The sequence below is a fragment of the Oryx dammah genome, unplaced genomic scaffold (assembly GCF_014754425.2).
Source record: "Oryx dammah isolate SB20612 unplaced genomic scaffold, SCBI_Odam_1.1 HiC_scaffold_2, whole genome shotgun sequence".
In the NCBI taxonomy this organism is placed as follows: Eukaryota; Metazoa; Chordata; class Mammalia; order Artiodactyla; family Bovidae; genus Oryx; species Oryx dammah.
This window is the reverse complement of record NW_024070186.1, coordinates 99,764,281-99,778,366: the sequence shown is the minus strand read 5'-3', so window position 1 is coordinate 99,778,366 and position 14,086 is coordinate 99,764,281. Positions and strand designations below refer to the sequence as shown.

Here is a 14,086-nt window from a genome sequence, read left to right as displayed (position 1 = left end):
TCCCTCCCAGCATCAGAGTCTTTTCCAATGAGTCAACTCTTCACATGAGGTGGCCAAAGTACTGGAGTTTCAGCTTTAGCATCATTCCTTCCAAAGAAATCCCAGGGTTGATCTCCTTCAGAATGGACTGGTTGGATCTCCTTGCGGTCCAAGGGACTCTCAAGAGTCTTCTCCAACACCACAGTTCAAAAGCATCAATTCTTCGGTGCTCAGCCTTCTTCACAGTCCAACTCTCACATCCATACATGACCACAGGAAAAACCATAGCCTTGACTAGACGGACCTTAGTCGGCAAAGTAATGTCTCTGCTTTTGAATATACTATCTAGGTTGGTCATAACTTTTCTTCCAAGGAGTAAGCATCTTTTAATTTCATGTTGTCTCATAAATGGAAAGAATTTTGAGAGACCCAAATCTAACCAAGTATTATAGCCAGGAAATTTGGGGAGTGGAGGAAAAGAAGAAAAGGGACTTCCCTGGTGGTCCAGTGGCTAAGACTGTGCATGCCCAGTGCAGGAGGCCTGGGGTTCTATCCCTGATCAGGGAACTATATCCCACATGCCACAACTAAAGACTCCATGTGCTACAACTAAGACCTGGTGTAGCCAAATAAATATATATATATATATATTTTTTTTTTAAAGGATAAATGCTATATTTTGTGGTATATAGAATACAGTATATTTTAATTCTTTACATTATAATAGGTAAAATATTGATATTACTGAATACATTCTACCAGAGAAGGAAAGGAATTCTTGGGGGAAAACACTAAAGCAACCATAAGAATTATAGGTATTTCTCCTTGTCACATGAGGAATTTAATTTAAATTTAAGGAGAGGAATATGTAAAGACTAAAAATAATTTTTGCTGCCATTATTATTTAATATCAGAGGAGTTAGTATTTCACTTCTTTTAATATTGGAAAATGCGGTATCTCACTTTTTAAAAAATGAAAGACACTTGAGTGTGTGGAATGACTAGGCACCAAACCATCCGTCTCTTGCTCTGGGTGTTCTCGTAAGGCACTGGCTGTTCCCATGAGGGTGTCCAAGAGCCATGTGGGGGTGCCGGGAGTTGATGTTCCCAGGGCAGAAAGCCTAGAAGGTTGAGTAATTATTCATAAATGCCAATAAGTTGACCAATTAAATGTGTTACTTTTGAATAACAGGACAGGAAAGTCAGCAACTTGGCAACTATTGTATAACAGTGGTTGGAGGAATAAAAGTTGACGGGGTGATCATTTCATTTCCTAGTATAGTGATCTCAGAGGGACTTTCTGGGTTTCTGAGGCACTATGCACTTTTGAAAGTTGTTATTTTGAAAACATCAGACTACCTACCCAAATAATTGTGAATATTTTATGAGAGTATTCCTCTGGGTGAACCCCTGATAGCATGGCCTTTTTTATCCTTTCTATTTTTGAGCCATCTTTAATAAATAATTACACTCTGTATGTTTTCCTATATTGGTGGCTTTTTCTGCTCCATTTTCTGTTCTCTACCCCTTTATCCTCTCCAAAACCTAAAAATAAGTGTACATCCCTTCAAATGATTCCCTCCTCAAACCCCATCTCTCATATTTGAAAGTGGTGAATGGCAGCGTAGCAGTGAGTACAGAAAGTTACCTAAAAGGGAGCCATTTCAATCAGATTTACCAAGATGCTTGCTCCTTGGAAAAATAGCTATGAGAAAGCTAGACAGTCTATTAAAGAGCAGAGACATCACTTTGCTGACAAAGGTCCATATAGTCAAAGCTATGATTTTTCCAGTAGTCAGGTATGGATGTGAGAGTTGGACCATAAAGAAGGCTGATCTCCAAAGAATTGATGCTTTCGAACTGTGGTGCTAAAGAAGACTCTTGAGAGTCCCTTGGACAGCGAGATCAAACCAGTCAATCCTAAAGGAAATCAACCTTGACTATTCAAGGAAGGACTCTTGCTGAAGCTGAAACTCCAGTACTTTGGCCACCTGATGCAAAGAACTGACTCACTGGAAAAGACCCTGATGCTGGGAAGATTGAGGGCAAGAGGATGAGATGGTTGGATGGCATCACTGACTCAATGGACATCAGTTTGAGCAAGCTCAGAGAGATAATGAAGGACAGAAAAGCCCGGGGTGCTGCAGTTCATGGGGTCACAAAGAGTTGGACATGACTTAGCAACTGAACAGTGAACAGCAAGAAGTTTAGATCTAGAGACTTCAGAACAGTAACCGCCAAAATCTTAATCTACTTTTTTTGGTTCACCCACTACATTTTCTTTAAACGAGGATGACTCCACTGAAGGTGCCGTAGTAAGAGGACAACATTATTTCTGGCAGGTAGCTCCCTGTGACCACCATCATTTTCCATAGCACCCCCTGCCCCTGTTTACCAGCCCAGCGCCAAGTTTTTTTTTTTTCTTTTTTTTCCCACATATAAATTAATGATTTTATTAAACATTATGTATTAACTTCTTTGCATCATTACTTTGCATCATAGTTACTTCACAGAGAACTGACCCAGTGCTGCTAGTGTCATAGGTTACCAATCACCATGGTCAGAAATTACTAATTTGTTATTGTTCAGTCACTCAGTCATGTCCAACTCTTTGTGACCCCATGGACTGCAACACACCAGGGTTCCTTGTCTTTAACCATCTCCCAGAGCTTACTGAAATTCATGTCCATTGAGTCGGTGATGCCATCCAACCATCTCGTCCTCTGTTGTCCCCTTCCCCTCCTGCCTTCAATCTTTCCCAGCATCAGAGTCTTTTCCAGTGAGTTGGCTCTTTGTGTCAGGTGGCCAAAGTATTGGAGCTTCAGCTTCAGCATTAGTCCTTCCAATGAATATTCAGGATTGATTTCCTTTAGGATGGACTGGTTTGATCTCCTTGCAGTTCAAGGGACTCTGAAAGTCTTCTCCAACACCACAGTTAGAAAGTATCAGTTTAAGTGTGCTGTCAGATTCTCTGGATGTCAAAAATTGAAGCCAAAGTAGAAGATGCCTGCAAAGGTCTAGTGTAAATAAGAGGAAGAGGGAGAGAGGAAACAAGCATTTCTCTCGTGCGCCATCTACCTAAAAATATTCATGCTACCGGAAGATAAGCTTGTACCCATTTTATGAAGGAAAATAAATGTGATAAATATCAGGAAAATGGATAATAAGGAACGGATGTTAGGCATGCATAGTAGTATGAGAGCACATCCTAATGGGAACTTTTTGCAGATAGGTAGAAAGAGGTCTTCCCTGGTGGCTCAGATGGTAAAGCATCCACCTGCAATGCAGGAGACCCAGGTTCAATCCCTGGGTCGGGAAGATCCCCTGGAGAAGGAAATGGCAACCCATTCTGCTGGGGTCCTTCCCCAGTGGATCCAGGGTAATTGGAAGGTGGGGACGGAATCGGCGTCCTAGGAAAAAACTTATTTAATTACAGATAGAGAGGGATTAGAAAATTAGCAGAGAAAAAGAGGCTGAATAACTTGGTTTACGTGGATTACCATTCACCACCTACGCAGGCCACAGGGGTCTTTCCTTCTCCCAAATGAGAGGAGGCACTGAGGCCTCCCTGGTCCGATCTTAGAAGCCCAGGCAAAATTAGTAGTCTTGGTGAGTACCCATGTACCAGATGGGAATTCGGCCAGAAAATAGTAGGAGAGAAAAAGAGGCTGAATAAGTGGGTTTACGTGGGATACCAATAAAATTCCAAGACAAGGAATTTGCACCATCTACATTGGGCCACTGGTGCCACTTGAATATCAGAAGGTGCCCCTCCTTGGGCTCCTTCTCATATGGAGCTTAAAAACTGGGGCAAGTAAGTAGACATGGCGAGCATCCATGCTCCAGATGGGAATTCAGCCAGAAAAACGGGGAGCAAGAAAGAAACAACATGGGGGAATCAGTCTTTCCAGAAACTGATCCCATTTCTTTATTTTTTAGGTTTGCTTATATACCTTTTGTTATACATAGGGATGAATACAGAGTCACACGGGGGTCAGCAGTCCTGACCTTTATCAAAATCAGGTGCTTCACAGAAATGTATAAAAAAAGGTCTTAGGGGTTTTACATCATCTTCTGGCCACGAGGCCTGCTGACATTTTATGATCCTTTCTTTCTGATAACCAAAAAACTTATTTTTTCCAAGGGTGTTTTTTCTTAAACCAGGTACCACCCTCCAAATAAAGTTGCATTCCTATAGGGTGAGGGTGTAGTGAGTTACAATCAAGAAAGGAATTTATTTAACCCAAGGTTAACATGATTAATCTTAAAGGTTAATACTTATTTCTCCTATATGCTTAAAGGTTAATACTTATTTCTCTTATATGCTAGTTATATTCATTATAAGGGCAGGGAATATGGAGATTTAGCAGCAAATACCAGCCCAACAAATGAAAACTCTTCACCAATGTTCCCCTTAAGATCTATTTAGTCTTAAGATAGTGATAAAGTTACATTTTTACATAGCAAGGACACAGTGATTTATAACAAAGTATAGTGATCTATAACAAAAAGAGAAAATTCATTAACTCAAAAAGTCTAGTATTGCTAACATCAAAAACTACTATATTTCCTTTTCTATAGTCCAAATACATTGATTAATATATTCCCAGGTGCCTAAGGATATGGAGGCCTGGAGGCAATCATTGACTCAACAATGAGAAAAGCCCTATGCTAATTAAGACTTTGAAAATACTCCAAGCTCTCTGTGCTGTTTATGGTTGAGAGGTTGTCACACAAGCTAGTCTGTCAGCAGAGAGGTTTGACCTGAGACACCCTTGTCACACCCAGGGCAGGGAATTAGCAGCAATTATTGGCACAACAAATGAAAAACCCTTCACCATTACAATTCCTAACCAACCCACTATACTAATAATTTCTAACTTCCCAAAAGAATTTGTCTTTAGTAAGTCTAAAACATCTCATGCCTCTCATGGTTGGGAGGCTGTAAACAATCACATGTGGCTAGACGAACCCATACAGGCAGGCTAGATAACCTTCAGAGGAGTTCGTAAGTTGAAACACTCTTGTCACGCCCAGGAATTTTTATTGACTTGGAGCTGTAAGCTAACTCCTTCTCCAAGAGAGGTAATGGGGGGGTCAGCCCCCCGTAAAGTCAGAGGTATAGGTGAGAGCATGAAACAGTAAAGTAGGTAGACTCTGGTTTTAGGGGTAAATGCTTGGGAACAGGGGGTTTCCTGAGGCTTGATCACACCTTTGCATATGCCGAAGCCTCCTTCCTCATGACCTTTGCCATGGGCGGAGTTCTCACCTGGGAAATCCATGGACAGAGGAGCCTGGCGGGCTGCAGTCCATAGGGTCGCAAAGAGTTGGACTCAACTGAGTGACTACCACATACACAGAAAGAGAAATAGAGAACTAAAAAACTTTTCTCTTTTTTAGATCTTTTAAAAATGATGTATTGAAATACCCTGAAATTATACATGTTTTAAAGAGGGAGCTCCATGCTGGAGTTCTAGCAGCATAAACTTGGTCTTGTGGTTTATTGTGTCACAAAAGCCATCAGTAGGGTTACAGAATTACTCTGAGTTGTGGGTACCTTTGCCTTACACTTTTTGTCGAGACATCATCTTTGTGTCCAGCAGAATATTCTTAGAGTCAGACAGTGTTTTCACTTTTTCAGTATCATTACACTGTACACAAACATAAAGCTAAGAAAACAGGTCTTTTGTCTTAAAAAAAAAACAGCAGCTGAATGTCAGTTCTGCATAAAGTCTGTATTCTGCTAAAGTTACTGAATGAGCTCATAGAGTGTAGTGTTCTGAATACTACCTACAATTCTACGTTATTGTTACTATTGCTAACAAGCCCTGACCTCGTGGTCATGCTTTGAGAGAATGTTGAGGAAATTGATGTCATGATAGCTGTTAACCACTGCCAGTGTGTGTGTGGAGTGAGGACAAGACTGGATAGAGGGCTGAGGGCATCCAAGGCTGAGCTTGGTTTTAAGAGATACTTCAAACAGACTTTCAGATACTTCTTATCCCTTTGGTTTATTCTGCTTTCTACCCAAGGTAGTCAACATAGCATTTGCATTTTATTCTAGGGATTTCTCTCAGAAGAGATACAGAAAACCAGAGCATTTCAGAGGAGGGCAGACAGCTTGCAAAGGGACCAGGTAGTCTACTGGACAGAGAAAGATTAGACATTTTATCAGGAGTAATAGTTTTCTTGACCTGAAAAAATAGAGAAGATGAATTGAAAATAAATATTCTGGGACACTGGCTCTTCATTTAGTAGCAGCATTGGTGCATTGAAAGCAGTCTTGGAAAAGTTTTCTGTCTATATGGAAAATTTTGTTTTCTGTTTTGTTTTATTTGTTGTATGATGATGTTCTTGTTTCCTTTTTTTCTTCCTTTTTCTGTTTTTGCCTTTGCCTCTAAAGTGAATATTCTAGAAAGCAAATTCAGATTTTGCTGAAAGGTATTATTCAGCACTGAAAACTAAATCTGCTATTTAGATTCCTTGAGTCTGGGTGAACTCCGGGAGTTGATGATGGACAGGGAGGGCTGGTGTGCTGCGATTCATGGGGTCGCAAAGAGTCGGACACGACTGAGCGACTGAACTGAACTGAACTGAACTGAACTGAACCCTTGAAAAAGTTTCATTTTTCTTTATGACTGTGGGTTTTTACCAAAGTTGGTCACATGAGACAAATAATCTTCAGTTGATAAAATAGAACATGGCCAAGTCGAGAAAGTAGGCAAAACTAGTCATCTTTTCTCCGTAAATGGCCAAGTGATTTCATATTATTTGGTATCATACAGTAATCCTATATGAGATCAGAAATGTGCCTGCCTTCTGAAGAAGGTCAGAAGTTGAAGCAATGACTCCTCTTGTAATTTGGATGGGCTGGAGAAACCAATGATGAGTGTCTTGTGCTCCAGGTAATACATTAAAAGTGTATTTTCGGCGACTTCAGGCTCTCCCTTGGCATGCAAAGTGCTAGCCAGATTACATTTCATTTGTTCCATGCCCTGATACTGACAAGTCTAGACTTCACCCTAAATTCCTACTGCGATTGCATTTGCTTCTCACTGCAGGTACAGTTCTGCCTCCTCCCCCCAAAGTATCAGAGTGAGTAGCAGTATCATAGAGCAGCAGTTAAAGTTTTGCTAAATAAAAGTGCTTACATATCAGTGGAATCTTAAAATCAACAATAGCAAAAATGTAGCTATAGAGAACACGTAGGTGTCCATGGATAAAAATTTAATATTTTTAACAAAATAACCAAAGTAGGGACTTCCCTAGTGGCCCAGAGGTTAAGAATCCACCTTCCAGTGCAGGGGACGCAGGTTCAATCCCTGCTTGAGGAACTGAGGCTCCACAGCCACAGGCATGTTAGCCCGTGTGCAGCAGCAAAGACCCAGCGCAGCCAAAATTTAAAAAAAAAGTTTTAAGTAGCTTTTAAAATGTAATTTTTTAAAAGCGAGACTTTAGGTGCCTAACAGTTATGAAGATGTGATGTAGTAAATGTTAATATGCATTTTCTACGAGATGTTTTCAGAAAATTCAGTTAGGCTGCACTGTTGGCATTCTTGCTGGTTGAAGAGAATGGAACTGATCCCTTTGTACCTCCCTCCATCAGCCCACAGAAGTATGAGGGGAAATATGCCTTATTCCTGTCTTTCTCATGAGAAAACACCTGGCTAAAAATTGGCCCACATTCCCTCTGCCAAGTCAGCTTAATTGTTAAGCTTCTGAGGATCCACCATTACTAAAGCTGTCTCTCTCCTTGATGGATACATTTTGTAATGGGGCTGGCAGTACTGATTTTTTTTTTTTTTTAGCTTTAATTGTTTAAAGCAGTTTTAGAGTCACAGCAAAATTGAAAGGAAGGTACATAGATTTCCCATATACTGACTTCCTCCACATATGCATACCCTACCCCTTTATCAACACCCCCCCACCAGAGTGGTACATTTGTTACAAGTAACGAACCTACATTGACACAGTACTATTACCCAAAGTCCGTAATTACAAATTATATAGATTCACTCTTGGATTTGGACAAATATATATCCTGTATCCATCATTACTGTATCAAGCAGTATTTTCATTGCCTTAAAACTCTTCTGTGCCCTGTGTATCCATCCTTGTCTCCCTGCCTACCCTCCCCACTTCAAATTGCTGATGACTACTAATCATTTTACTGTCTCCATCGCTCTTTTTCTTTTCCAGAATGTCATATAGTTGGAGTAATAAAATATTTAGCCCTTCAGATTGGCTTCTTTCACTTAGTAATATGCATGTATAGTTCCTCCATGTCTTTTCATGACTTGATGGCTCATTTCTTTTTAGTGCTAAGTACTACTCCATACATAGTCTGGATGTACTACACTATATTTATTCATTTACTTACTAAAGGATATCTTGGTTGCTTCCAAGTGTTGGCATTTGTGAATAAAGCTGCAATAAACATGTGTGCACAGTGCTGATTTTAAGATAAACTATATGTCCTTAATTACTGTGGTCATTTCTCTGCAAAAGAACTCTTTGCACTGTGTTTGAAACATCCAGGGTTGGAGTTGATCAACAGTATGGTTTAAGAAGATTATGCTAACAATTATCCTATTCATTTTTACGTGAGTTAATTTTATATGAATGTGTGTTTCAAACATGAACCCCTACTGTGTGCCAGGCTCTATGCTATGGAGGATACAGGCACAAAAACCTCTCTGTACCCAAGAGAGTCTAGAAAAGAAAACATATTTGGGACTTCCCTGGTAGTTCAGTGGCTAAGACTGTGCTCCCAATGCAGGGGGCCAGGGTTCAATCCCTGGTCAGGGAACTAGATCCCACATGCCGCAACTAAGACCCAGTGCAGCCAAATAAATAAATTTAAAAAAACTTTTTTAAAAGAAAACATATTTAAGTGACTATGCAAGTATACATGCATAAGAAACAACACTGGTTCTTCACGACCAGAACATCAGAGTAAGCAAGTTTTGACTTAGGCCACCGCCTTTTTTTTCCAGAATAGTCAAAATGTGAACAAGTAAAAAGTAAAATATTTTGTTTCATGGTAAACATTCCCAAGTTCTTCTCTTTCTCTTTTGATTTTTTCCTTCCCTTGTGTGACGTCTTTCTCAAGAGACATTGCTTTTAAAGCTCTGAAACCTTGAATGCAATTTCCTCATTGGTATGGTGGTATAGGCTTTATTCACACAACCGGCCACCACCCTTCTATTGCACCTGTAAGAGAAGTCATTTTTTAATTGACCATCTTAAATCACCATGTAAGAAATAAAATGTCCAGAAGCATGAAGATATAGCAAGAAAGTAGCTGGTGACACATGATCCCAAACCAAATCAAATGACTGCCAAACTTAGGGGTCATCTACATAGAATCTGGTGATAGTTTATGAGAAGGCCTCCCACAGGCCAGAATGTCTAAACTTTGGAGGAAACATATTGGGAACACACTTTGTAGGATTTGGTTTCGCCTTATGAGTAGAGCACTTTGTGCGGTGTTATTTCCCTTGCTGGTATTTCGTCTTCTAAACTGAGGTAAGTTACTTTCACCTAGAGTTGTTAGAGTTGAAGTGACTTGCCTGTCAGACCAGTGATTCTTGTAAGTAACATCATTTCATATTGGATCTTGGGGGGTGGGGTGTGTGTGTGTGTATCTGATGAGACATCAGTGAGAAGCAGTATTCTTAAAAGGCTTTTGTGTTTTCTTTAGTGCCAGCACTTCAAATATTGCCCGAATAGAAGAAATGGAGAGACTGTTGAAGCAGGCTCATGCCGAGAAGACAAGGCTGCTTGAATCCAGGGTAGGCCTAATATCTTTATGCCAGCGGCCAGTGATGTGGTGGTTCAAGATGCCCTGTCTTCAGGCTTCAATAAGCAGTGGGGCCTTGGAATAGTCACTCTACCTTTCTTGGTCTTATTTTTCTTTTTATTCTTTTTTATTTTTTGGCCACGCCAAATGGCTTTTGGGAGAAGGAAATGGCAACCCACTTCCGTGTTCTTGCCTGAAAAATTCCATGAACAGAAGAACCTGGTAGACTACAGTCCATGGGATTGCAAAGAGTCCAGCATGACTGCCTGCACACCCAAATGGCTTTTGGGGTCTTAGTTCCCTGACCAGAACCGAACCCAGGCCCTCAAAGTGAAAGCACAAAATACTAACCACTGGACCAATAGGGAAATCCCACTGGCCGCATTTTCTTTTCTAAAAAGTGAGAGTGTTTGAGAGATGTTCTCTACCACTCTTTACTGCACTACCATTTTTTTTTAATGTAAAATGTATATAGCATGGGCATAATGAATTCTTTGTATTACGTTTTCCCCTCAATGGCCTGTTTGTTTGCCTGCTGGGGGAAAGGAAGAATGGCAGGTCTTTACACGTTCTCCCTGCCTTGCCAGTTCATGGTAAGGACACTATTATAATATTAAAACTCCCACATTATTATGACTATATTTCAAGCCAGAATGTGCACTTCCTTAGGAATCCCCCCGATTCCTTTACATCCTGCCTGAAAGGGCACCTCCTTTCCTCCTCTGACTTCCCTGCTGCTTCCTCTGCGACCTTCAGCCAGGAAGCCACAGAGCAACAACAGGAATTGGAAGGACCCACAACCATCAAAGAAAGGCTAAAAGTTGTGACTAGTGTTGGGTCACAATTAACCTTTTTGTACTAAAAATGGAGAGTTGGGGTCATTAGTATGAAAGGACTGAAGAGTCACAAGCTGGGTTTCACTTAATATTCCATTGTTAACTTTATGTAGTGGCTGCACTTCTGCACAGAATGATTTGAAAAGCTCTGTGAGCGATGATTATGGATATTTTACTCTTGGTTATACACTGTAAGAACCTCAGCTATAAGATTAGGAATTGCCTAGTGAGGTTTAGATATATATGCATTGGAATTATTCGAGTATAACCAGTTATGTCTGAAATTTTCTTGTGCATAATGATAACTAGGAACGAGAAATGGAAGCCAAGAAACGCGCTCTGGAAGAAGAAAAACGACGTCGAGAACTCCTGGAAAAACGGTTGCAGGAAGAAACTAGCCAGAGGCAGAAGTTAATTGAAAAGGAAGTAAAAATAAGGGAGAAACAAAGGGCCCAGGTGGGTCGGTCAATCTGGATGGGCTGGAGTAGGCTGCCCCCTGGTGGTCATTTTTTAGAAGACGGTCATGCTGTATGAGGATGCCTGTGGCTGTGCTGCCCATTAGCTTTTGGCTTGTAATGGCCAAGAGAAAGATGTTATTGGGCCAAAAAAAAAGTGTGTTTATTTCAAAATTCATTGGGGACAACTAACAAAATGACATTTTTCTTTAGTTAAGCGTGGAACATTTTCATGGGAACCCATTTTTTGGAGTATATTTAAAAAGGAGAATTTTTTTTTTTGAGCAACTTTGAAAGTTCAGCTAGATTCGTTTCTAGAAACAAATACAACACCCAAACTGAGCTGAGAAAAAGAGATTCCATTATGTCATCTTTTGGAAGCAGACACTCCAGCACAGAATAACCAGCCCAGTTCCTTGCTGGTGGAATTAATATTTATGGTGGAATTAATTTTAAATTAATTTTAATGGTGGAATTTAATCAATAATTAATATTTTGAATTGTTTTCCTAACCACACTGTGTTGTCACAGTGCTGCCAGTCCACACACATGGGCATAGGATTGCTAAACTCAGGAGAACCACCCACTTTGTTTAACTTCCTATCTCAGTCATTGTGGAGTTTGGTCTTGTCACTAGAACTGCTTATATAATGTATGTTTCCTGAGAAACTAAGGTAAAATTTTAAGTACCATGTAATTTAAAGGTCAAATCAGCTTTACCAAGGCTTACTAGATTTAAAGATAAAAGGTACCAGTTCCCTTATTCCTTCCAGTTGCTGGCAGTTTGATGTTCAGCAGTGAGAGATTTGCCTTAATCTGTGGCACCTGTCTAGAGTTAGGGTACCACAGAATCAAAGGCAAAGTAAAGGAAAAATCCAAGCAAAACGTGTTCGTTTTTCTCATTATGCCAAACCTCTGTCACATTTCGATTTGCCGGAAAGGTCATCGTGACTATTCGGTATCTAAAGCCAAACCAAAGGCACAATTCTATTTTAATCTCAATGATTAGTTTTGTTTCCAAGTATATGATTAGGTTATGTTCCCCCAGGACAAAGGGGTGGGGTAGTTTAACAGCATAAAATACGAGACCGGTTTAGAAATGTTACTCGTGGTGACATGCGCTTCCTAGTCTAGACGAACCTCTGCTCCAGCTATTGCTATTGCTATTGCTAAGTCACTTCAGTTGTCTCTGACTCTGTGCAACCCCATAGACGGCAGCCCACCAGGCTCCCCCGTCCCTGGGATTCTCCAGGCAAGACCACTGACGTGGGTTGCCATTTCCTTCTCCAATGCATGAAAGCGAAAGGTGAAAGTGAAGTTGCTCAGTCATGTCCAGCTATGGTAAACTTAAAGACATCAATGTATACCTCTTCAGTGTCTGGTCCAGGACTACTCATTGGGTACAACTTTCATTCCACATTCTTATCTTATTTTAACTTTGCCTTTCAAAACACCTCTGCCTTCATTTTCTATCAGAAAGTACACGCAAATCAACATGTACATGCTTGGGGTATCTGGTGGGGGCTGTACTTACTAAATGACGTTCAGTCAGTTACATCATGCCTGAGGTTATATAAGGAGAACTGTTGTTGAGGTTGTGGCAGGGAGAACTCCTGGGAATGTTACAGTGGAGGAGCCCTCTGCAAGAAGCAGCCGAGAGAGCTTCATGCCCTATTTCCTTATGTTTCTGTCTTGTTATCTGCTGTGCCAAGCGGCATATGGGATCTTAGTTCCCCGACCCAGCATCAAAGCCATGCCCCCCTGTGTTGGAAGTATGGAGTCTTAACCACTGGACCACCAGGGAAATCCCTTCCCAGTTTTAAGTGCTGAGTACCTCTTTTAAAACTAAGGTAAATGACATGTTTCCATGTTTTCATCTGGCCTTTTCAAGGAATAGAATCTCTTGGCCTGAATTTATTCGCATCCCCCCCTCCCCATACCACAGCAATTTTCTTTAAATGCCATCCACTTTTTCGATTCCAAATGACAGTGTTTAAGTTCTCATAATTGCATGGACGTTTGAACACTTAGGCTTTTCAGTTCATAAACATCTGTGACCTAAAACCAAACAAAGAGCTATAGATTAGATGGGCTTGTGCATTTCCAGGCTCGACCTCTGACCCGCTATCTGCCTGTGCGGAAGGAAGACTTTGATTTGCGGAGCCACGTAGAGACTGCTGGCCACAATATCGATACATGTTATCACGTGTCAATCACAGAGAAGACCTGCAGAGGATTCCTCATCAAAATGGGTGGAAAAATTAAAACCTGGAAAAAACGTTGGTTTGTTTTTGATCGGAACAAGCGCACCTTCTCTTATTATGCAGGTAGGTCATAAAAAAATCCAAGTGATATTCAAATCAGGAATTTTCTGATAAAGAACAAAAGCAATAAAATTCAGAATAAATAAGTAAAGTGAAAAGTAATAGATTAATGGCAATATTAGCTTGATAGATGTATTCAGATCATATGGTCCAGTATTTATGAATTTCCTCTAGAAATAATAAAAATTACATTTTTAAAAAGTGTGAGTCAGTTTTGTTCTGGTTCTGAAATAAACTCAAACCCAAATAAATATTAAATGGAATTTATTTTTTAGACCAAAATACTATCTTTTAAACCATGAGATCAGAAAAGGTTTCTATTTATTTATTTATGGTCATATGCCCTGTTTAAGTCACACACAATTAGGTAGCTTAGCTGACAGCCATTCAGCTCTAGTTCATGGTAATTTCAGCAGTGAAAAGCTCCTTGGTGAACTATTGAATAAGTTACGTATTTACTGGGTAAATTTCCAGTAAATACTGGAATATTTTTGGATTCTTTAAATGATAGATTATGAGACTCGCACCCTACTGAATCCTCTATGAGTACAGGAATATTTGTGTAACCAGTGTACTTATTAAGAAGCTATTAAGAAGCCCCTTATTTACACATGGATTTCACATGAAATATGTCCATTAGCTGCACAAGTATAGCTGTACTCTCTTTTCAGCTGCTGAATAAGAGTAGTG

General features: G+C 40.2%; 1 protein-coding gene across 12 annotated transcripts in view; it reads left to right on the top strand.

Annotated features, from left to right (window-relative positions):
- PHLDB2 (pleckstrin homology like domain family B member 2) overlaps nucleotides 1–14,086 on the top strand; it is a 246,202-nt gene that overhangs the window by 225,880 nt on the left and 6,236 nt on the right. For all 12 annotated transcript variants that reach the window (XM_040223953.1, XM_040223915.1, XM_040223964.1 and 9 more), the window contains 3 exons: nucleotides 9,683–9,773; nucleotides 10,927–11,073; nucleotides 13,180–13,399. In XM_040223953.1, the coding sequence (XP_040079887.1) occupies nucleotides 9,683–9,773; nucleotides 10,927–11,073; nucleotides 13,180–13,399 (458 nt within the window). The remainder of the gene's footprint in view (nucleotides 1–9,682; nucleotides 9,774–10,926; nucleotides 11,074–13,179; nucleotides 13,400–14,086) is intronic.